Source organism: Arvicola amphibius, chromosome 1 (assembly GCF_903992535.2).
Source record: "Arvicola amphibius chromosome 1, mArvAmp1.2, whole genome shotgun sequence".
In the NCBI taxonomy this organism is placed as follows: Eukaryota; Metazoa; Chordata; class Mammalia; order Rodentia; family Cricetidae; genus Arvicola; species Arvicola amphibius.
The window spans coordinates 94,366,128-94,387,122 of NC_052047.1; the positions used below are offsets into that span (position 1 = coordinate 94,366,128).

The 20,995-nt window shown below is 61.1% G+C and overlaps 3 protein-coding genes across 5 annotated transcripts; 2 read left to right on the forward strand and 1 right to left on the reverse strand.

Moving 5' to 3' along the window:
- Nucleotides 1-542: 542 nt before the first annotated feature.
- Nucleotides 543-2,713, reverse strand: Nrtn (neurturin). Its single transcript, XM_038345774.1, has 2 exons — nt 1,465-2,713; nt 543-1,056 (listed from the first exon to the last, which is right to left on the reverse strand). The coding sequence occupies exons 1-2, from the start codon at nt 1,631-1,633 to the stop codon at nt 632-634; spliced, it is 594 nt and encodes a 197-aa protein (XP_038201702.1). The 5' UTR covers nt 1,634-2,713; the 3' UTR covers nt 543-631.
- Nucleotides 2,714-10,525: 7,812 nt separating this feature from the next.
- Dus3l (dihydrouridine synthase 3 like) lies at nt 10,526-16,703 on the forward strand. Of its 3 annotated transcripts, none has more exons than XM_038331134.1 (13): nt 10,526-10,576; nt 11,932-12,094; nt 12,701-12,986; nt 13,720-14,223; nt 14,552-14,593; nt 14,707-14,859; nt 14,990-15,106; nt 15,272-15,337; nt 15,426-15,536; nt 15,687-15,783; nt 15,936-16,011; nt 16,111-16,299; nt 16,391-16,703. In XM_038331134.1, exons 2-13 carry the CDS (start codon nt 12,000-12,002, stop codon nt 16,668-16,670), a joined length of 2,016 nt encoding a protein of 671 aa, XP_038187062.1. In that variant the 5' UTR covers nt 10,526-10,576; nt 11,932-11,999; the 3' UTR covers nt 16,671-16,703. The 3 variants fall into 3 exon arrangements, with proteins under 3 accessions (XP_038187062.1, XP_038187069.1, XP_038187053.1); XM_038331141.2 differs by lacking the exon at nt 10,526-10,576 and having other exon boundaries at nt 10,583-12,094; nt 16,391-16,519; nt 16,598-16,703; XM_038331125.1 differs by lacking the exon at nt 10,526-10,576 and having other exon boundaries at nt 10,583-12,094.
- A 418-nt stretch (nt 16,704-17,121) lies between these two features.
- On the forward strand, nt 17,122-18,844 carry Prr22 (proline rich 22). Its single transcript, XM_038318954.1, has 3 exons — nt 17,122-17,233; nt 17,315-17,377; nt 17,763-18,844. The coding sequence occupies exons 1-3, from the start codon at nt 17,122-17,124 to the stop codon at nt 18,842-18,844; spliced, it is 1,257 nt and encodes a 418-aa protein (XP_038174882.1).
- The last annotated feature ends 2,151 nt before the right edge of the window (nt 18,845-20,995 follow it).

A 20,995-nucleotide genomic window follows, 5' to 3' on the forward strand; every position in this document is an offset into this window, starting at 1 on the left:
ACAACAGAGTGTCCCCCAGGGATCCAGTCACTCTGTGACCCAGGTTGGCCTCCAACTCACCATCCTCCTGCCTCAGCATCTCCAGAGTGGAAAAACTAGCTTCACCTACCACATGGGCCATCTTCCTAGTCTCACTCCCTACCCACCCTTTTCCTCTCTCGACACTGTGTGTGTGGTGTTTTGTCTGTGTGTTTGTGCACAAGCAAGCCGCTCCACGGTGTGGGGAAGGAGCATCTGAGCTGGAGTCACAGGCCAAGCCACACCTGGGTGCTGGGAAACGAACCTGTTGCTCTGACCGCTGAGCCCCCACCCGTGCCTTTGTGTGTGTGTGTGTGTGTGTGGTATAGCCAGGCGTGGGTACTGAACTCTGCCCTGGGCCTCTCTTGTCTGTCCATCGGCAGATGGCTTCTCCAGCAACGCCATCTCCCACGACTGGGCTTTCTTTCATGGCATCTATTTTCCCGTCTCTCCCAGGCCATCAGGAACCGCGACCTCCCGCAGCCAGCACCCCACTTCGCGCAGAGTGAATGAGCAGCGACCAGGGCAGTTCCCACACTTTATGTGAATTCAGTTCTCGCGAGGGTCGGCGTGGCCCCCGGGCAGGCGCCCAGGGCTGTGGCGTGAGGTAGCGTCACACACACGCGCACTCCCGCGCCGACAGCTCTTGCAGCGTGTGGTAGCGGCTGTGCACGTCCAGGAAGGAGACCTCGTCCTCGTAGGCCGTCGGGCGGCAGCACGGGTGCGCGCGCACCCGCTCCTTGCGCACGCGCCTCCGCTGGCGCAGGCGCCGCAGGCCCAGGTCGTAGATGCGCAGGGCCGCCTCGCACGCGCCTGCGCAGTAGCGGAACAGCACGGTCTCGTCCGACGTGTAGCCCAGGCCCAACTCGCTCACGCGCACCTCGAGCTCGCGCAGCCCGCAGGGGCGAGCGCCAGACCGCGCACGCGCACGCCGTCGCCGGGGACCCGCTCGACGGCGCGGACCCGGGGCGCGCGCGGCCCAGGGGGAAAGTTCTCGAAGCTCCACCGCGTCCGGGGCGCCCTGCAGCAGAGCTCGGTCTGTGGCGGGAAAAGGAAGACAGAGGATTGGACTGTGAGAGTTGGCTCCGCCCCTTTCCCTCCGCCCCGCGCATGCGCATGCCTGCTAGGGACGCCGGTGATAGCTAGAGCGCCGGCTGTGGCCAGGAGACAGAAGATTGGCCGGTGAGGGCTTCGCCCCTCGCTGCACGAGGCACCCGAGTGGTCCCAGCCTGGCCTTGGCTGCCATTGGTCCCCACTCCAACTGCAGTTGAGGGGCGCGCGGAGAGGAGGGGGTTCAGGAGGCAGAGGCAAGGGGAATCACGTCAGGGGCGTCCTCATCTACTCTAAGGGTCTGAGGCCAGCCTGGGCTACATGAGACCGCACCCCAAGATAAGTGGCCCGCCCCTTCCGGTTCCCGCTCCCTGGCCCCTCTGGGGCGGGGCTTACACTGCGCCAAGCGGGCGAGGCGCGAGTCCGGGGTGCGTGGCGGGCGTCGCAGCGGCGCAAGCGCAGGTCCCAGGCGGTGGCCCAGCAGCAGACCCTCTTGGCACATCCAGACCGACAGCAGGGAGCTGCAGACGAGCGACACCAGGGCCGCCGCCTTCCAGCGCCTCATCCTGGAAGGACCTGCGGGGACACGGGGTGGTGGGCGCCGGCAGGTGGGGACGAGGGTGTGCGGCCATCTCCGGGGCAGCAGCAGGTGCAAAGGCCCTGAGGCTGATGGCGCCTGGTGTATCCTAACAACGGATACCGGGCCAGGCAGGGAGAGGAAGACAGCAGGAGGTGCCCCCAGCAGGTGGCTAGCGAGAGGGGCTGTCCTGCATCTCGTCTGCCCTTGGTCACTTACTGCGTGCCTCAGTTTACCCCACCAAGCCGCATCTCATTTGAGAAGGCTGCCCATCCCAGCCCCTCGGGGATGTCTCTTCCAACAGGGCACCCATACTTCCTGCTTACCACACACAGCAGGTGTGTAATAATCCGCCACCCGGATTGGGCCACCCCCTAGTTTACCCAGAATCCCCTGCTTCGGCCTGAAGTCCCTTGCGTTTGGTTTGCACGGCCCCACCCCAGCACAGGCCACTACACGGAGCCCAAAGTGTGTACCAGGCCTGACCCTGCACACGCCGGAGGCGTCTGTGTCAAGCTGGGGAAACTGAGGCACAGAACAGGCGGAGGCCCGCTGACCCCGCGGCCCCCTCCCCCCGTTATTGAGCACCGACAGTACACTCTCCATCCTCTCAGTAAACGACGCGTGCGTTCATCCGCGGCTGACATTTATTGGACGGGAGGAGTGTGCGCGGGATGGACAGCCTCACGGGTGCCTGTACATGCGCACATCCCTGTACCGCAGTGCAAAGGCCCGGGAGCAGGAGGAGGGTGGGCATGCTACTATAGTAAGTCCGGACTACGCCACTGCTAGGACCAGGACCCGGCTATCGCCCAGTAGCCGAGGCTAGCCCGGGGTCTCCGGGGCCGAATGCCAGGGCCCGAGCGCTGAGTGCAGGTACTGGGAACCAAACCCGGGTCCTCCGGCGCCCACAGGCGGGAATTAACCTCTGTCCACGGTCTACAGCGGTGGAGTCTCTGTCCTGGGATACCTGCTTCACCCCCACTCCCGCTGTACCTCCATTACCCCCACCTCCTTCCCGCTAACTCCGGACTATGCATCCGTTTCCCAAGCCCCAAGGGCTGTTTCTCCGTTCACCCCTATCTCCCTCCCACCGTGGGCTGCGCCTCCGTTCCCCCCTCTCCCACACCGTGGGCTGCGCCTGTTTCCTCCCCCCCCCCCCGTGGACTCTATGAGGAAGCATGATTGCAGAGATGACCGTGGACCCCCAGCCGAGCTCCGAACCCGCCAACAATGGCCTCTATGTCCCAGGTCACCAGACTGGTTTGTCTGTCACGGAAGGGGGTACTGGAGGGATGAGGTGGATACTCCGAGGCTCCTGGACGGGGCCTAGTGGTCACCGCGTCCTCTTGTTCCCGTCCTCAGGTCTGTTTCCCCATCTGCAGTGGTGTCCAGCAGACCTACTCATGTACGGGGGGTGCACACGACCCGGGGCCCCATGGCGCTCAGCCTTCTCACTCCCCTATGATCCATACGGTCTCAGGTAGCCCAGGCTGGCCTCCTGCCACCACCTCCTGAGTGCTGGGTTCCGGTTTGGGGAGGTCATACAATTTTAGAAAATCATTGGGGCCCTGGAGGAGGGGGGTTCTGTGCATATACTTTAGGCACAGTCCGTGCCTCAGTTTCCCCGTCAGCACTGACAGTTTTTCCTCTGGTCTGTGGGGAAACTGAAGCCTCCCGGAGCTTGGGTCCTCACCTCCCTCTGAGGGCCCCACCCGCTGGCGGGACGCACATCTGGGGGCAAAGCAACAACATCTGCAGAGCGCAGCTGGTTCCGATGAGCTGTGGGGGCCGCGGCCTGGGGTGCCCTTTGGGGTTTGGTGGGTTGGGGGCGTAGGCAAGGACTCAGGGCCGCTGCAGCCCCAGGGACTGAGGCCTGATTTGTTCAAACTCCTGCTCGTACCTTATAGCCCCAATTTCAAAAGTCCTCCCTCCCCCATTTTCAAGAGATTTCATCTTATTGTGGTCTGCGGGAGCACGCGCCGCAGAAGCGTGAGTGCGTAGGTCAGAGGGGCAACTGTGGAGTCTATGGGTTCGGGTGGTCAAGCTGGTGTCAAGTGTCAGCGCAGGACACTGACCGCTCAGCGTCACACAGCAGATGTGGTAGGGGACCCTCGGTGACTCTGAGACCTCTGCTGGGTAGTGCGCCACCCCACCCCCGACACCACGCAGGCAGGACCAGAGAGGTGGACTGTCACCGCAGGACACACAGCGCCCCCCACCCCCCGTCCCCCAGGGCTGGCTGTGCGCACGCCCTGCGGATAACCGGATCAGGCTAATGCGGGCTGAGCCGCTAGCGCGGGGCGCAAAAACGGCAGGAACCCCCCCTCCCCCGTCCCAGTCTGACCATCTGGCTTGGAAAGGAAACTGAGGCAGGCTCCGCGGCTACCTGCCCTCTCCCTTCTTCCCAAATCCAAAGTTTGGCCTCACGTCCTAGATGAAGGTATCGGTTCTCTGAACCTCAGTTTCCCAAGACGGGAGCCAGCGCTCGGAGCTTTTTCCTCTTGAATTATCCTCATTACTTTAAATACACGTGTTTGCGCAAAGGCGGGTGCAGGGGCGTCGACCCCTGGCGCGGGGTCCCCAGGGAGCACTCTGCCTTCATTGACTTATTTCTAACATTTTCTGTTTCTTCTCATTTGAGTCAATGTAGCCCAGGCTGGACCTTGTGTGGCTAAGGCTGACCTTTAGCCCCTGATCCCCTGCCTCCAGCTCCTGAGTAGCGGTGAGGGCAGACTCAAGGCGCCACACCTGCTCCTCATTCTTCCCCGGCTCGTCCTGATTGTCCCCACGCGAGCCAAGCTTTCCCCAGCTGTAGTGCCCTCCTTCAGGAAGTCTTCCCTGAGCCTCCCACCTGGCCAGAGTCCCTGTCACAGGTGCCCGTGTTCGTGGAAGGCAGTGTTGCTGCTTCTAAGGACAGCCCACGGGGCTCACATCTGTCGGAGCATCTCTGGGTTTTGTTTTGGTGCCTAGCTTTGTTGGGTTTTTATTTAATTCTGAGAACATGGTGGTGGCATTTCGAACAGGATGCCTGGCTTGAAGGGATACCGTAGGGCTTGGGGCGCGAAGGGGAATGCCTGTGGGGTGTGCCCGACTGAGGGGTGCCTGGCTGTGCGATGTGCCAGGCTGAGGGGGTGCCTGACTGTGGGGTGTGCCCGACTGGGGGTGTTCCCAGCTGAAGGGTGATGCCTGTGGGGTGTGCCCGACTGAGGGGTGCCTGGCTGTGCGATGTGCCAGGCTGAGGGGGTGCCTGACTGTGGGCTGTGCCCTGCTGAGGGACGTGTCCGGCTGAGGGTGCCTGGCTGTGGGGTGCCCGGCTGAGGGTGCTCGGCTAGGGCGTGTGTATCCGGCTGGGGGAGCAGTGTTTTCCACTCCGCCGCCACAGTCAGCCCTTTGTGGTTGCCTAGGGGTTTGGAGCCGGCTAGGGACTGGGACCCTCAGAAGTCCCCTGGATGAAAGAGAGGGAAGGGGTGTCCTGCCCGGGACAAGGGGCTGGAGTGGGACGAGCTGGTCAGGCTGGAATCCGCCCGCCACTGACATCCTGCCCGTCACGCCCCATGGGGCTTCCTCAGCCCGGGGCGCTGACACACAATGGGTGTCCCAGAACATCAGGGATGTGAGGCCCAGCGAAGGAGGCGGGACAGAAACCCAGCACAGCTCCCACCCAACCACTGTGTCAGGCAAGTAGCAACCCCCCCCACACACCAAGCTCCCCAAATCCGCATCTCAGCATCCAGCCTGGGCTTCACGATTTCTGCCTCTGGTCCCACCTGAAGTCTGCCCACTCTGCAGCAACCCTAGACCTGATGACTTCTCACCCATAAACCGAATTATCCGGAGTAATCTGGAGCAAGAACTCGGAAAGTGGGGAACACATACACGGTTTCCAATCTGAGCTTTGCCCTTAAGGGACCCCCCTCCTCCAAAGAGCCCCACGCCCTCTTGTGGCTGAAAAGCGACTCAGGAGCCCAGCAGCCCGGCCCTTACCGGGGAGGACACGGTGTCCCCGGGCACGCAGCGAACGCGCCCCTGACGTGTTTACTTCTGTGCGCCGCGGGGGCTGCGCCACGGCTGGGCCCCCCTCCTGGGACTCACTGCGACCTCGATGTCACCTCTCCATCCTCCCTGACTGACGGAGCGCTCACGGGGGTCCGGGGGTCCAGCAGCTTAGCACAGGAACCGCGGACGCAGGAGCCGGGAACGCGCCCCGTCGGGTACGGAACCCCGCGGTAACCCGGGAGGGGGACCTTGGGGACTCCCCCCCACCGCACTGCGTCCCGGGACTCAGCTTACCTGTCGGGCTCTCCAGATGACCCGGTCAGTGGTGACTTCTCCGACCACCCGAGCCCGGCCCGGCCCCAGCCACCGCGTGCGCCATCCGGATCGCGGGGACCCAAGGCGACCCGGGGACCCCGTGCCGGAGGAGGCCACCGCGCAGGGTGCGGGACGCGGGCCGGGCCATGGGGTTCCCCCCTGTCCTCTCTCTCTCTGGCTTCCCCGGGCTCAGTGAACCCCGGGGACGCACGCGTGGGAGGCTGGAGCGCGCTCGGGACGCGGGGCCACGCGGGGAGCGCGGGGCGCACGGACGGAGCCACCGCGCGCTCTCCCTCCGCTCCCGCCGCGCACCGCTCAGGCCGGCTGGGCTAGAGGGGGCGTGGCCTTCCCGGAGGCGTGGATGTGGGCGTGGCGTAAGGTTTCCCGGGCTTGGGAGACGCCCTCGTCCCGCCCACAGCCGGAGGGGCGCGCCGGGAGAGCAGGTGGCAGGAACGCAGGAGGCCCTAGACGGCCACACCGATCGATCTATCGACTTGCCCGGGACTCTCCTTCATCCGAGACTTTGCGCCCCGAATCTAGTACACACTAACTTTGCGCACCCCTTCGCCATGTTCCCAAATCCCCCACCTAGACTTCCTAAGACTTCCCACGAGGGTGAACTTCTAGAGCATCGAATGCCCCCCAAATGGCTGTCCCCAGTGCTCTGTGGCCATCTACGTTGTAACCTAGAGTCCCAGGACGCCCATCCGGTCAGCCAAAGGCCTCTCTGCACCCACTCATTATCCCCCACGAGTCCTTCCCATTCCTCTGTCTGCCCCAAGAAGCCTTCCCAGGGAAACTGGGTTCAAGGTTTCTGCTCAGGCACCCTGGATTATATAGTACTGCCTAAGATTCCGTGGTCCTCAGTGAGCCACGCCCATCGTCGCTTCCCGTCACCCTGCGCTTCACTGACGGTTTCCCCCAAAGCACCGCACCACCCCATCCCGGACCCATCACTGAAGTCCACCACACCCTACTCCACCACCTGCGACTCGCGAGCGCTTCCTAGTGGAGCCCGATCACTCAGGGCAGGGCAGGCAGGGGCGGGGTGAGGGATGCTGTGACCACGCCCCCTCCACACCCAGTTGCCGAGAAACCACTGCCCTGAGGTCCCGCCCTCGACATCCAGAGCGGGCTCCTTCACAGCACCCTTGGCTGCCACCGCTTGGTGTGGGTTGGTGGGCTGACTTAAAGTCAACTTATCCCAGAAGCCTTTTCATGACCAAGCCCCAAAACAATCCCACCCCTTGCCCAGGGCTTGTGCTGGGGATCCCCCATGCCGGTGGAGTGTGTGTGCATGTGCGTGTGGGGTACAGGGGGTAATGTGGGTTTGACTCCGTGGGTCAGAACAGCAGACTTCTGAAAGTCTGTGTGCCCTGTGTGCTCTGAGACCTGAGGCAGCGACTCCTCCCTGTGTCTTGGGCTTCCAAGTGATTTGTCCAGGGGTTAGGGCATGCCGCAGGAGCAGGGAGATGGGCAAGGGCCTGGTAAGGGGGAGATGGAGTGAAGGCCTGTCATGGGGGAGATAGGGTCAGGGCGTGGCACTGGGGAGATGGGGCGAGGGTGTGGCACAGGGAGATGGGGCGAGGGCATGGCAAAGGGACATGGGCGAGGACCTGGCACCAGGAGAGATGGGGTGAGGGTGTGGGTGGGGAAGATGGGGCGAGGGTGTGGGTGGGGGAGATAGGTGAAAACCTGGCACAGAGGAGATAGGGTGAGGGTATGGGTTGGAAAGATGGGAAAGGATGTTAGACACTGGTGAGCAGCGTGCTAGCTGTACAAGCACATGCATGTTTGGTGGCAGGACACTCAGCTGTAGGTCCCGCAGATACTGGACGCACACTGACTTTACACACGCTCCTGCTCCATGTGTACGCATGTGTGTGCGTGCACAATCACACACAGACGCTCTTCTTGGCCCTCACACAGAGGATCTCCCCTGAGGCTCGGCTCATTTACAGACACCCCATTCGGATACAGCCAGGTGCTGGTCGACACACATAGACTCACACTGGCCAATTCACACGAACAATACAGCTGCTCCCTGTCTGTGTCCTCTGTCACATTCATCACTGGTGCAAAGGTCCACACTGACACACTAGCACAACATGCAACACGTGCAAGAAAAGCTCCAGCAGACACACACATGATACACATGGGGGGCTGGTATGGCAGACCAGGTCCCCCTTGCACACACAGCTGGCCAGAACCCACCCCCACTAGGACAGCCACCATGAAGCTGTCACCAGTCACCCTGTGGCCACCTCTGCTCACCCAACCCAGCCGTGACTGGGGGTGGGGCAGGCAGACACATGGGGATCAGGACACACACATGTGCCCACCATGTGGACCCTCATAAAATGGTTGCCCTGGCAACAGCAACTTGAAAGACCAGGCTCTTCCTCTGGGATAGATAGGGGTGCAGGGGTGGAGCTGACGCCAGCAGGCGGGACAAGAGCAGAAGGTGGGGACACAGGACCTGCACCCACCTATGACCCCATTTCTGGGACACGTGGTTTGTTCCAAACACCCACGGGGATCTCATCAGAGACACAAAGTGGCTGCCGCGCTCAGGGCTAGAAGCGGTCACACCAGAAACGCCGACAGCCCCCCAAGACAGATGCCTTGCCATGCTCTGAGTCACACTTCAGCTGGGAACCGGAGCACACGCATGCACACGCGCACGCACCTCTCTTTCCAGCATTCTCCACCCCCAGTGGAGGCCGATCCCCCACTGGGATCTTGTTGGGTGAGGGAGACGCTCCATGGAGACCGGCACTGTTGGTGCCACCCCCTTCAGAGAAGGGTCATAGCCGTGTTCCTGTCCGGGAGGCTGAGCTCAGGGCTAGGCTGGGGGTGTTTACAGTGCTAAGTCCTCTTGTCCAGATGCAGGCCATGTAGGACCAGGGCCCGGTGTCAACATCTGAATTTCCCGTGCCAGGGGGACAACTGTGAGGTGAACTTGGTGAAACTGAGGCGCAGAGGCACAGCTGCATGCAGGCCCTTTGATCCATTTCAGTGAAGACATGGGGCCTGAATTGTGGCCCCCATCCTGTGTTTGCCTGGACTTTGTTCCTCTTTGGTGTCCCACATCGCCAGGCAATACTCCCTGCCCTGCCACACGGCCTGCTTGGTGACCGACTGGGTGGTTGTGAAACTTGGGGCTCAGAGAAATCATGCAGCAGGCCCCGGTCACACAGCGAGAGGCTGTGGCTTGGGGACTTTGCAAAACGTCCCGCCCTGTCCACCCACCCATCTCCCCCTGCTCCGGAGCAGGCCTGACCTCCTGGAGGCCACCATTCCCATGGGAAAGCGCTCTGTTGTTGGGTGGAGACCCAGGCTAAGGCTTGGGCGGCTGGTGGCCTCTGGCCAAAACATGAACTTGGCTGGTGGGGAAGTTTCCATCTCAGCTCAAGAGTTGGTCCAGGTTCAACCGGCTGGGGGCTAGACCCTCGAGGGGACCCCCAGGGACTAGCCCAGCGGGGGTTGGAGGTGCCTGGGAACTAAGTGTGTCCTCTCTTCCCCTAGGCCACCTCTATGTGACTGGGAACTTCACAAGCACCATCCTGCAGTGTGTGTGTGTGTGTGTGTGTGTGTGTGTGTGTGTGTGTGTGTGTAGTCATGGTGAGAGACTGCTCGATTTGTTTCCTCATTTGTGAAGTAGCTTCTAGGTGTGTTCCGGACCTAGTCTTGGATACCTTCTATATGACAGGAGTGTCCTTGGGTTTCCCTTTAGAGAAAGGCTCCCATACCATACCCCAGGCTAGCCTAAACTTAACTTCTGACCCTCCGGGCATGTTCTCGTGCTGGTCTGAGGTGCTCCAGATGGAACCAGGACTTCAGCTGTTCCAACGAGGACTCTACCCACTGAGGGCCCAACCCCAGGCTGACCCTGACAAGGCTTTGCTGTGTACTGTGTGCGTAGCCCAGGCTGGCCTGTCGCTCCCCCATCCTGTCCTGCCTCAAAATTTGCAGCACCGCTTCTGGGACTTTGGGGGTATGTGGGAGCCGCAACTGGGCCTCCGACTTCACCTGATACTCTCGGGTGGGGGTGGGGAGTCACGGGCAAACCGAGGTCAGGCAGGGACCCTGGGGGCCCGTGGGCGGCAAGAAGGAACGGGACTGCAGATCCAGGCGGGGATGGTAAAAACAGGACCGGGCAGTTCCCCCGGGGGCCATCGACAGCCCAGGGTCAGAGGTCAATGCCCGGTCCCCACGGGTCCGGGGTCAGGAAGGTGGGAAACGCATCAGGCCGGCCACCTGGGCAGCGAGCGACGCCTGCGGAGGGAGCGGGGAAAGGGGCGGGGCTGAGGCGGGCTTGCTCCCGGGCGGGCTGTTCTGCGCACGCGCACACTTGCACGGGCGCGGGCTCTCCACCGCCGGCTTGGCCCCGGCTGCTTTAATCCCCCTGCTCCCGACCTGCAGCCCCGAGATAAGGACCCAGCTGTAGACTCAGATAAAAGAATCGCTGCCACACAAATCCGGGAGGCCAGCCGTGGGCACTCAGCCTGGGCTGCACCTGCTAGACCTGGGGGGGAGGGGCGGGGGGAACCCAGGCAGGCACAGACCTGGAGAGAGACAGAAAAGGAGGGAGCCAGATGCGGACGGGGGACTGCCGTGAGTTTGGGGTTGCCGTGGGATAGAAAGTGAGCCTTTGTCATAAGACAGGCACGGATCAGGAATTCAAGGTCATTTTCAGCCACAGGTAGAGGCTAGCATTGGCTACGTGAGACCGTACCTCAAAAAAAAAAAAAATGAAAAGAAAAACATTGAGGCTAAACAGGAAGAATAGGAGAGACAGGCAGAGAGGAAGGTGGAAGGACGCAGCAGCTGGGACGGAGTCTTCCCTGCGCCCACTTGGTGCCTCAGTCTCCCTCCTGAACACCTTGTTTCCCGGTGTGAGCCGAGTTCAGGCCTGGGCACGGCTTGCCACAGCTCCGGGGGATTATCTGGATCCCACTGTTCAGGGAGCACGGATTCCCCAAAGGCGACGCCGGGGTGCCCCTGGGTGTGGAAACTGCCAGGGAGAAAGGGGCGGGTGTGCGGTGTCCCTGGAGGAGGGAACACCGTAAGCGAGGAGTGGCGATGGCGGCTCGGGCCAGGGTAGGAAATCGAGGCCCGGTACGCGGTAAGCGCTAGCCGTTGGCGGCGTCACCGCGGTTAACGTCGGTACCGTACCGCGACCGCGGGCTGCCTTGCGCGGAAGGAGGGGTCGCCCTCTGCGGGCCTCAGTTTCCCCACTGTGTCCTCGTCGCAATCCAAGGGACACAAGGAGCCCCAATCTTTCCACGCACATCGTGTTATTCCCACGTCGTCCTGCAGGGAGAGGCAGAGAGTAACAGGCCACCACCGAGGTCTCAGGCTTATTAATGCCTTTCTCTCTCTGAGCCCGTTTCCTTTGTGTCTGTTTCGTGAGTTGAGGGCCAGCCTGGGCTAGAGTGAGACCCCATGACTCCAAGAATTAAATGAATATACCTATTGATGTGTTGGGCTTGGCTTCGGTTTTTGAGACGTGTAGCTCAGGCTGGTCTCGAACACTACCGAGCCCGGGATGACCTTTGAACTCCCGATCCTACTGCCTCCACCCCCCCCAAGTATCCGGATGGGGGGCGGGCACAGGGCCTCGTGCACAGTGGGCTCCATCCCGAGATCAGTGGGGAGGAGCGCCTGCTGCAGCCCGCGCGGGAGAGCTGAGAAGCCCACCATACACACGTGACACAGGGGAGAAAGGAAATGTCCCTTTCGAAAGGCGACAGCCCGTCTTTACTCCCAACACTCCGGGGACAGAGGCAGGAGGATATCTGTGAGTTCGAGGTCCACCCGTGACCGGCGTACGAACCCCCCGGGAACCCTCGGGCACTTCCGGTTCCTGCGCGAGCCAACGAAGGAAGGCCCCGCCCCCTGGAACGGACGTGCGCACGCGCCCCTTCGCGCCATTGGTGCGGTCTGAGCAGGCGCACTCCGCTCGGTAGGCTTTGGCGGACACCCGCGACCCGGAAGACTTTCGTGCCACACTCCAGAGCTGCCGTAAGGGGCGTCGATGGCGGAGGATGCAGAAGCGGCAGCCGAGAGAGGTGGTGGCGGTGACTCCGGAGTTGGCGCGTGCGAACGGGGCGTAGCGCCCATTAAAGCTCAGTGAGTCACTGGTGCGGGACGGCGAAGCTGATGGGGCCTTCCCGGCGTCCGTAGCGCGGCGAACGCGGTGCATGCCGGGAGGTGTGGCGGCGTCCTGGAGAGGGACAGCCCGGTGGCCCCACTGCCTCGACGGAAAGTAACACGTTGTCGGCTGTCACACGCCTTAGAGACGGCTTTGCGCGTGCGCAGCGTGAGGATGCAGACTCGATGCGCGCGGTGCATGCTGGGGCTTGTAGTTTCCGGGCGCGGGCCAAAAAAAAAATGACGGGCTTCATTGCCACTTCCCGATGCGGTTTTAATCTGCGTCTCTGTAAGCGGGCCGAAAGGCTTTCTGGGAAGCGTGGCAGCTTGAGTCTAACGGCCAAGCGTTCTGGGACTTGTAGTTTCTCAGTAGTCTAACGTGATTTGTTGGTGCTTGTACATTACAACCTGTAATAGTGCAATTCTCTGAACGGAGACACAAATAGGTGTCCCTCAGTAGCTGGGGTGCCCCAGGGTGAGAGCTGACCTAAGCAGCGCGCCTCTGGTCTATAGAAGCGTGTGAGCGAGGACATTGGTCGCCAGTCCCCTTTCCCTATGCCAACCAAACCTCTCCCTCTCTGGCAGGTACCGCACCACCAAGGAACAGTTCCACCAATACCTGGACGCAGACAGGCCAGAGGGTGTGTGTCAGGAAACGCCCACCGGAGACACTGATGGCAGTGACTCGGCCGAGCCCAAGGCCAAGAGGATACGCCTGGAAGATGGGCAGGAGAACGGGAAGACAGAGGAGGCAGCTGAGCCTCCCGAGCAACGACAGGTGCCCAAGAGGGCCCGAGGCCAAAACAAAAGCCGGCCGCACGTGAAGCCAACGCACTATGACAAGGAACGGCTTTGCCCGTCTCTCCTCCAGGTGAGAGGGGGATCTGAGGGTACGCCATGGGCCTGTCTCTCAAAGCCTGCTGCCGCTGTGCTGGGACATACGCACGGCCTTGGCTTCTCGCAGGTGCAGAGTACTGCCTTCAAGAACTCCTGCCCTTAGCCTGCTCACTGCTGCCCTGGCATCTGAGGCCACACTGGCCTTTTTGTGTCTTCTGTGGCCCATGCTGGTCTGATAAATCTGTTTCAAGTTTACCATGATGCTGTTTCCAAAGATACCTAAAACTTACCTGTCTTTTTTTTTTTTTAAATGTATACAATATTCTGTCTGTGTGTATGCCTGCAGGCCAGAAGAGGGCACCAGACCCCATTACAGATGGTTGTGAGCCGCCACGTGGTTGCTGGGAATTGAACTCAGGACCTTTGGAGGAGCAGGCAATTCCCTTAACCTCTGAGCCATCTCTCCAACCCCAACTTACCTGTCCTTTAAAGAGGGCTTTAGCCACCCTGGTACCCGAGTTACAGGCTGTTGTGACTCGCCACACGGTGTGGGAATCAAACCTGGTCGTGTGCAAGAGCAGCTGGGGCTCTTGGTCACTGCTGAGCCGATGTGATCTCCAGCTCACGTGAGCCTGACACGGTTCCAGCTTTAGAGCTGGCGACACAGGCACACTAGGGTTGCTCACACACACAGCTGGGAGAATAATCCCTCACAACCACCCTGGCCACTTTCTCCTCTCCCGGCCCCTCCCTCATGTCCCTCACAGGAGTCGGCCACATGTGCATTTGGTGACCGGTGCCGCTTCCTGCATGATGTAGGGCGCTACCTGGAGACCAAGCCAGCAGACTTGGGCCCCCGCTGTGTGCTCTTCGACACCTTCGGCCGGTGCCCTTACAGTGTGACCTGTCGCTTTGCCAGGGCCCACCTTGGGCCTGAGGGCCAGAACCTGGTGCAAGAGGAGGTAGTGGCTCGCTGTGCGGACCTCCCTCCAGTGCGCAATGGCCTCAACAGAGCCCTGCAGCAGCAGCTTAGGAAGCGCCAAGTGTGCTTTGAGCGGGCTGAGCAGGCCCTGCGCCACCTCACCCAGGGCCCTATGCCCATGGCCATCCCTGAGACCTCTGTAGCCACGGTTACCCCGGAGCAGAACAGTTGCCATGCCCAGCTAGACACTACAGGAGGGGCCAGCACCCCGCATGGCAGCCCTGTGTCCACCTGTGGCCCCTTGACGGACGAGGACGTCATTCGGCTGCGACCCTGTGAGAAGAAGCGGGTAAGGATGCAGGTGTGGGAGCTGGGCTCCAGAATTGTCCATAATCCTATCTCAGGACAGAACCTGGACAGTCCCTGCCGGCCGATCAGGGCTAGGGAGGAAGGGAACAGCATGGAAGGCTCCTGACGGGAGGCCATTGAGACGGGGGTTAAAGGTTGAATGGAGCCCTCCAGTATAGGAGCCTGGGCGCTGGCAAACTTGTCTCCTGAGAGACGCGGACATGGTGTGCAAAGAGGGAGCAGTAGCAGGAGGCCCGGGTGTGGAGGGAGCATAGTCGTGGACGGTGGCAGGGAGGCCCGACTTCACCTGATGCTCTCCTCCCCTCCAGCTGGACATTAGCGGGAAGCTGTACCTTGCTCCGCTCACCACGGTAGGAGGTGGCTGGGGGGCGGGTGGCTCAGGGATTCTCGGGGCATTGCTGGTGGCTGATGTCCTCCTGGCTTTGCTGACTTCTGAGGCCTGAACCTGCCCCTGTCCTGGCAGTGTGGGAACCTACCCTTTCGCCGCATCTGCAAGCGCTTCGGTGCGGATGTGACCTGCGGTGAGATGGCCGTGTGCACGAACCTCTTGCAGGGACAGATGTCCGAGTGGGCCTTGCTCAAGCGCCACCCCTGTGAGGACATCTTTGGAGTGCAAGTCAGTGTTTGCCCTGAGGGAGGTTGGAAGGCGCTGCCATGTTGGGAAACAATGTCTCCCCGTCGTGGTGGCCATGGGCTGTGTGATAACCCCAGTGGGCTGGTCGCTAACCACACTTTGCCTGGAGCAGCTGGAGGGCGCCTTCCCTGACACCATGACCAAATGTGCTGAGCTCCTGAACCGCACCATTGACGTGGACTTTGTGGATATCAATGTGGGCTGCCCCATCGACCTTGTCTACAAGAAGGTGATGAGCTGGGGAGGGTGTGACCTGAGCCGAGGACCCTGTCCTCCTGCCCTATCTGGACATGGAGCACACTGAGCCAGGTGGCAGGCGATTCAGCTATGTGTGGGTGCCCATTGGGAGAGTCTGCGTTTCTCAGGGAGTCACCAGGGTGTCCATGTCCCACAGGGTGGCGGCTGTGCACTCATGAATCGCTCAGCCAAGTTCCAGCAGATTGTGCGGGGCGTGAATGAGGTAACCCGGGCTCCTCGGATATGCCCCCCCCCCCCCCCCGCTCCCCATAGGTCTGCTGTATGCTCCCTCTCTGCCCTTGTGCCCGCAGGTGCTGGATGTGCCTTTGACTGTGAAGATGCGCACAGGTGTCCAGGAGCGTGTGAGCCTAGCGCACCGTCTGCTGCCTGAGCTGCGGGACTGGGGTGTTGCGTTGGTCACGGTGGGTGTCAGGGGCAGTGTCTTGGAGTCACTCTGGCTCTCCTGGTCCCTTCCTGTCTGTCTCTGGTTCCTCGCTGTCTCCCTTGTCCCATCCTCCCCCCCCCCCCCCCCCCGCCCTCCACCTTTCCTCATCATGGCACCTCCCTCCCAGCTCCATGGCCGCTCCCGAGAGCAGCGCTACACCAGGCTGGCTGACTGGCCCTACATCGAGCAGTGCGCCAAGGTGGCCAGCCCCATGCCCCTGTTCGGTAGGTGCCCAGAGCTTCCGGGGCCACTCACCCTGCTGTGTCTCTCAGCTAGGAAGACGGGGGGACATTGGGTCCCTGGGCAATCCCAAGATCGATGGCTTCCCCAGCGCCATGGGCTTGCCACTGCCAAGACCCCCACTCTGTCTCTTAAGGAAATGGAGATATTCTTTCGTTCGAGGACGCCAACTGTGCAATGCAGACAGGGGTCGCAGGGGTCATGATCGCCCGGTGAGTGACAGCTGAGCTTGGATAGGGATGCTAGAAGTTTCTACCCCTGGGGCTGCTGGGTGGACGAGGTGGGTCCTCACTGACCGCATCCCTTCACAGTGGTGCCTTGCTCAAGCCCTGGCTGTTCACGGAGATCAAGGAACAGAGGCACTGGGACATCTCGTCCTCTGAGCGCCTGGACATCCTGAGGGACTTTACACACTATGGTCTGGAACACTGGGGCTCCGACACACAAGGAGTGGAGCGGACCCGGCGCTTCCTTCTTGAGTGGCTCTCCTTCCTTTGCAGGTGGGCGTCAGCCAGGGAGCAGGTTCAGGCTGGGGGTCACGGGCTCAGGCCTTCCCGGCCTATGGCCTCTTCTGTCCTCCCTGGCCCGCAGGTATGTGCCCGTGGGCCTACTGGAGCGACTCCCACAGAGGATCAATGAGAGGCCACCCTACTACCTAGGCCGTGACCACCTGGAGACACTCATGGCCAGCCAACAGGCCGCAGACTGGATTCGCATCAGGTACCCACCAGCCAGGGTTCTGCTGGGTGATGCTCGGAGGTCCAGGACTGACCTGCCTGTCTGTCACCCTCCTCACAGTGAGATGCTGCTTGGACCAGTCCCGCCTGGCTTCGCCTTCCTGCCCAAACACAAAGCCAATGCCTACAAGTAGCCAACTGAGACAATAAATTTTATTCTTCTACAACTTGTTTTTCTGTATTGTGTTTTTGAGATAAAGCTTCGTGTTTCCTAGAGTGGTCTCGAACTCCTGGAACCCTGGGCAGGCACCTGCCACCATGCTCAGCTTTCTTTACGTGTCTGAGGCAGCATCCTTCCCTCTTCCTGCAGGTCCCCATCTGCCCTGTTTCCTGACTCCTGGTTGTCCTGTTTTGCTGGCCAGTGCCCTTGTAGTTGTAAATTGGGGTGACCTGGCCCAGGGTGTGTCTGCCCAGGGAGTGGAGGGAGTCACCGTCCTGGCCACCCCCACCCTGGAACCTGGGTGGTGTGCCCACCCTGACCTGGAACCCTCCACCTAGCAACAGGGCAAACAGAACCCAGTGGGACTCTGTCCCCAAGGTGCCTGTGCTGCCACCTGGCGCCCCTCGGGGTGGCCTGTCTCCCCCATGCAGCAACCCAAAACCCTTTACCCCCCAGCCATACCCCAGGAAGGCTTCGGCCCACGGGGCCTGGAGGGCACTGAGGTGCCAGCTGTCCCCGAACCCCTTCCCACCATAGGTATGATGGGAGTGGTGGGCGGGGCATATGATGGCCCAGGGCCCGGCTCCGCCCCACCCACCTTGCTGCCTTTGTTCACAGGCAGCGCCAGCTTGCTCTATCAGACTCCCGCAGACCAGGATGTGCTTTCAGGGCCTCCAGCAGGTACTGGCCAGCGCCCCAGCATGCCGAGAGCAGGCTCCATCCTGACCCAAGATGAGACCTTGGGCCGCCTCTGTACCCCAGACAGATCCCCCCATACTAACCTCAGTGCCACAGTTTGAAGTGACACTAGAGAACAGGCCGAAGCTTGCTTTGGTGACAACAGCTACCACTAGGTAAGGCTCTCCACAAGCTCAGGTCGCGGCTCCCCTGAGAATAGGAGTCTCCCCAATAGTCTCTGAGGGTCGTGCACCCGTGAGTCCCCAGATGACTACTGAACAAAGCCAGTATATATGCAAGGCACTTTTGAGGTGAGGGCTATGTCCTCTGTCCCCCCATGTCATGGCCTGGTATCCCACAGACACTCAAGAGTGTCTACCACCTACAGGTTTCCAGATGGCTCCCTGTGGCTGCTTCTTCGACCCTCGCATCTATCGAATCGAGTGGGCCCCCTCTGACTTCGGCCAGTCATCTCTGTACAAGGTGGCAGTGGCTGGGGGTCCCACCTTGTCCGGTGGCTACGTGCTGGAGGCCCCATCCTACCTCAAGGCCCCAGGGCCTCCGCCTCCTCTCTACCCCCACTACCAGCCGGCTCCTGGCGGGCCACAGTACATCACACACTACCTTCCACCTGAGGAGCCTGGTCCCGAAGCACTGGGCTTTGTGGGCGATGGAGGGCCCCTCAACTTCATGGAGATGCTTAGAGACGGCCTGGCACCCCTACCGACCCCCAAAGAGACTAAGCCGTCTTCCTTGCTCATCACTGTCCCCACAGCACACACGCTGCCACCAGGGCCCTATGGCCACCTCAGTGGCCATGCCAGCCAGTTCCCAGGGCCCCAGGTGACCGTGAGGCCCATCGAAGCCCCCAGGGAGCTCCAGGGCAATGCTGTGGCCAAGCCAGGCCCGCAGTTCCCTCCTGGGCCTGTGGAGCCCAAGGTGGCCGGGGCGGAGGATGTCACCCCAGTGGGCTCGGGTGAGACCATGCCTTCCGAGGTGGCCCGTGCGTTCTTCCTTCCGGACAAGGTCCTTCTAGAAGATGCCATGAAACTTTTCGATTGTCTCCCTGGTGGCACTGAGACGGAGGCGGCCCTGCACAGGGGCTCTGGGCCTGGCCCACGAGACAGTGGTGGTAGTGGGGACGATTGCACAGCTGACATCCGCTCCCTGCACCTGCCGGATGAGCTACTGTCCTTCGACTATGGCGTCCCCGAGGTCTTGGATGCCGTGGCGAGTGTGGATTATGTTTTCAGCTTCAAGGCCCTAGATGATGAGCCGCTGCTCCATGTGGGGGTCCCTGTCACTGACGTGGCCCCCAGCCTGCAGTCCAATCAGTTGGGGAAGAAAACTACTGCATCCACCAAGAAAGGGAAACCAGGTGGCAGACACAGGCAGGCCGCGGGCCTGGCTGGCCCTTCTGGCCCCGCTGCCACAGGACCCAGGCTGGACCCGGGAGCTGCCCCCAATTAAAGCGATTTGATTTCTGCTGTGTGTGCTGCTCAGACTGCACGGTGAGGCCAGGAGGACCTGGCAGTTGCCAGATGCCTTCGGAGTTCAGCCGGGAACCTCAGAATTAAGTGTCAGGGTCAGGGTTGACACTGAACTCTTACCCTGCATTCAGGAGGCTGGGACAGGGGAGATGGAGGTCATTCAGGGCCACAAAGGACAGACAGCCCTGTCTAAAAGAAATGAGGACATAGGGGTTGGACTGTACCTCAGTAGGGTGGGGTGTTGGGGTTTAGTTGGTAAAGTACTTAGGGCTCAGTAGCTACACACAAGGCCCTGGACTTCACCCACAGTACTACATGAAGCAAGCGTGGTGGTTCACGGCTGTAACCCTAGTGCTGAGGAGGTGTCCCTTATATGTTCCCTTGGTAGTCCAGAGAGCAGTGGACACCTGCCCAGAGCCACACAGTATGCAAGGCAGGTCCTGGAGGGTGGCTCTCCTCGACTCCTGCCAGCTGTCCATACCTCATGTCCCCATGAGGGAGCACAGGGAGGTTACTGCTGCTGTTTGGGGCTGTGGGGTATCTGGGGAGCTGGGTTCAGCCTCAGCGTGATTGCTGACATCCGTGTCATGGGAGACATGACTGCCAGAGCCGCTGGCTTGTTTGTGGGGCAGGCGTAGGCTTTGGGGGAGGGTGCCGCGCTGTGGGAAGCAACAGTCTCTTTTCCCGAAAAGCTGAGGGTGCCAGAAGGGTGTCTGTCTCCAGGGAGCCCGCAGCCAAGAGCAAGAACAAAGAACGGCGGGATCCCCAGACCAGACCTGTGTGAAGGTGGAGAGAGCGAGCTCCACAAAGTTGTCCTCTGACTCCATAGCCCCTGCTTCTGTCACACTCAAGCCCGAGGTCGCTGTCCCGCATGACTGTCATTCTCTCTTGAGACAGGGTCTCGGTGTGTAGCCTTGGCTTGGCCTGGAATTCACAGAGATTAGATTCCCTCAAGGCATGTACCACCATGCCCAGTTTGCTTTTCTTTTGTAGCCCAGACTGGCCTCAGACCTCTGGAGTTGAGAATGGCCTTGAACTCCCAATCTTTCTGCCTCCACCAGTGCTGTGTTGACAGGCCCTGTGCCTGAGCTCCCGGCCTCCTAGGTATGGGCAAACGTTCTGCCCACTGAGCAGCCCACCTTAATTCTGCTGTGAAGAGAGACCGCCATCTCCTGGCACCTCCTCCCTTCCAGTGCTGGCTAAGCTCAGGGTGACGGGATTGGGAGATATGGCTGTTTGACTGTAGAGCCATGCACACAAGAGCTGGGAATCCTGGGTGGAGAACACTGTAAGCCATGGAAGTGCTCCTCATCGGGCTAGGGGACCCCCAGGGAGCTCCCCCGGATGAAGTGCCAATTGAGATAAACGATGAAGGGGCTGGGGCGCAGTGGGGAGACCTTTGACTGGCAGGCACCCCCCAGCACCACTTACAGTATGACAGCCCACACAGAGCTAAGTGGGGGCAGGAGGTCAGGAAGTCAAGGAAATCTGCTGCTACCCAGCCTTCAAGACCAGCACGCGGGAGGCAGGGGCTGGTGGCGCTCTGGGAGTTTGAGGCCAGCCTGAGCTACATAGTTCCAGCTACACAGTGAGTCCCTCTCTTTGAAGATAAAAGCTGCAGCCGGTTGCATGCATGATAATTCCAGCACCACAGGGATGGAGACAGTGTCAGGTGGGGGCAGGGCTCGGTGGGCATCACCTACTTCCAGTTTCAGCAAGAGACCTCCCCCAATGTCTTCCTGTGGCTTCCACGTCACACACCATCGGGGGCGATTCATGCTCTAAAGTCCCTGTGAGCTTGCCCCAGAAAACAGGAAGGGGAGACACTTGGCTGAAGGTTAGGCCTCGAATGCCTGAAGGGCGGTGCCGAGCTGCCTGTCCTGTGAGTGTCTGAATGGCAATGCCACACCCGTGCCACCCCACCCCTGCCACCACTCCAAGAGTCTCTGGTATTTCTGAATCTCTGTGTGCTGCTGCTGAGGGCCAGGTGCTGGCAAGCCCAGCATTCCTGAGAATGGCTACCCCTATCCCTAAAGGGGGTGGGGGTGGGGTGGGGCAGGGCCTGGGGCGGGACCAGGGATGGAGACACACACCAGCCAGAGATGGGAGGAGAACCAGGGGCAAGGGCATG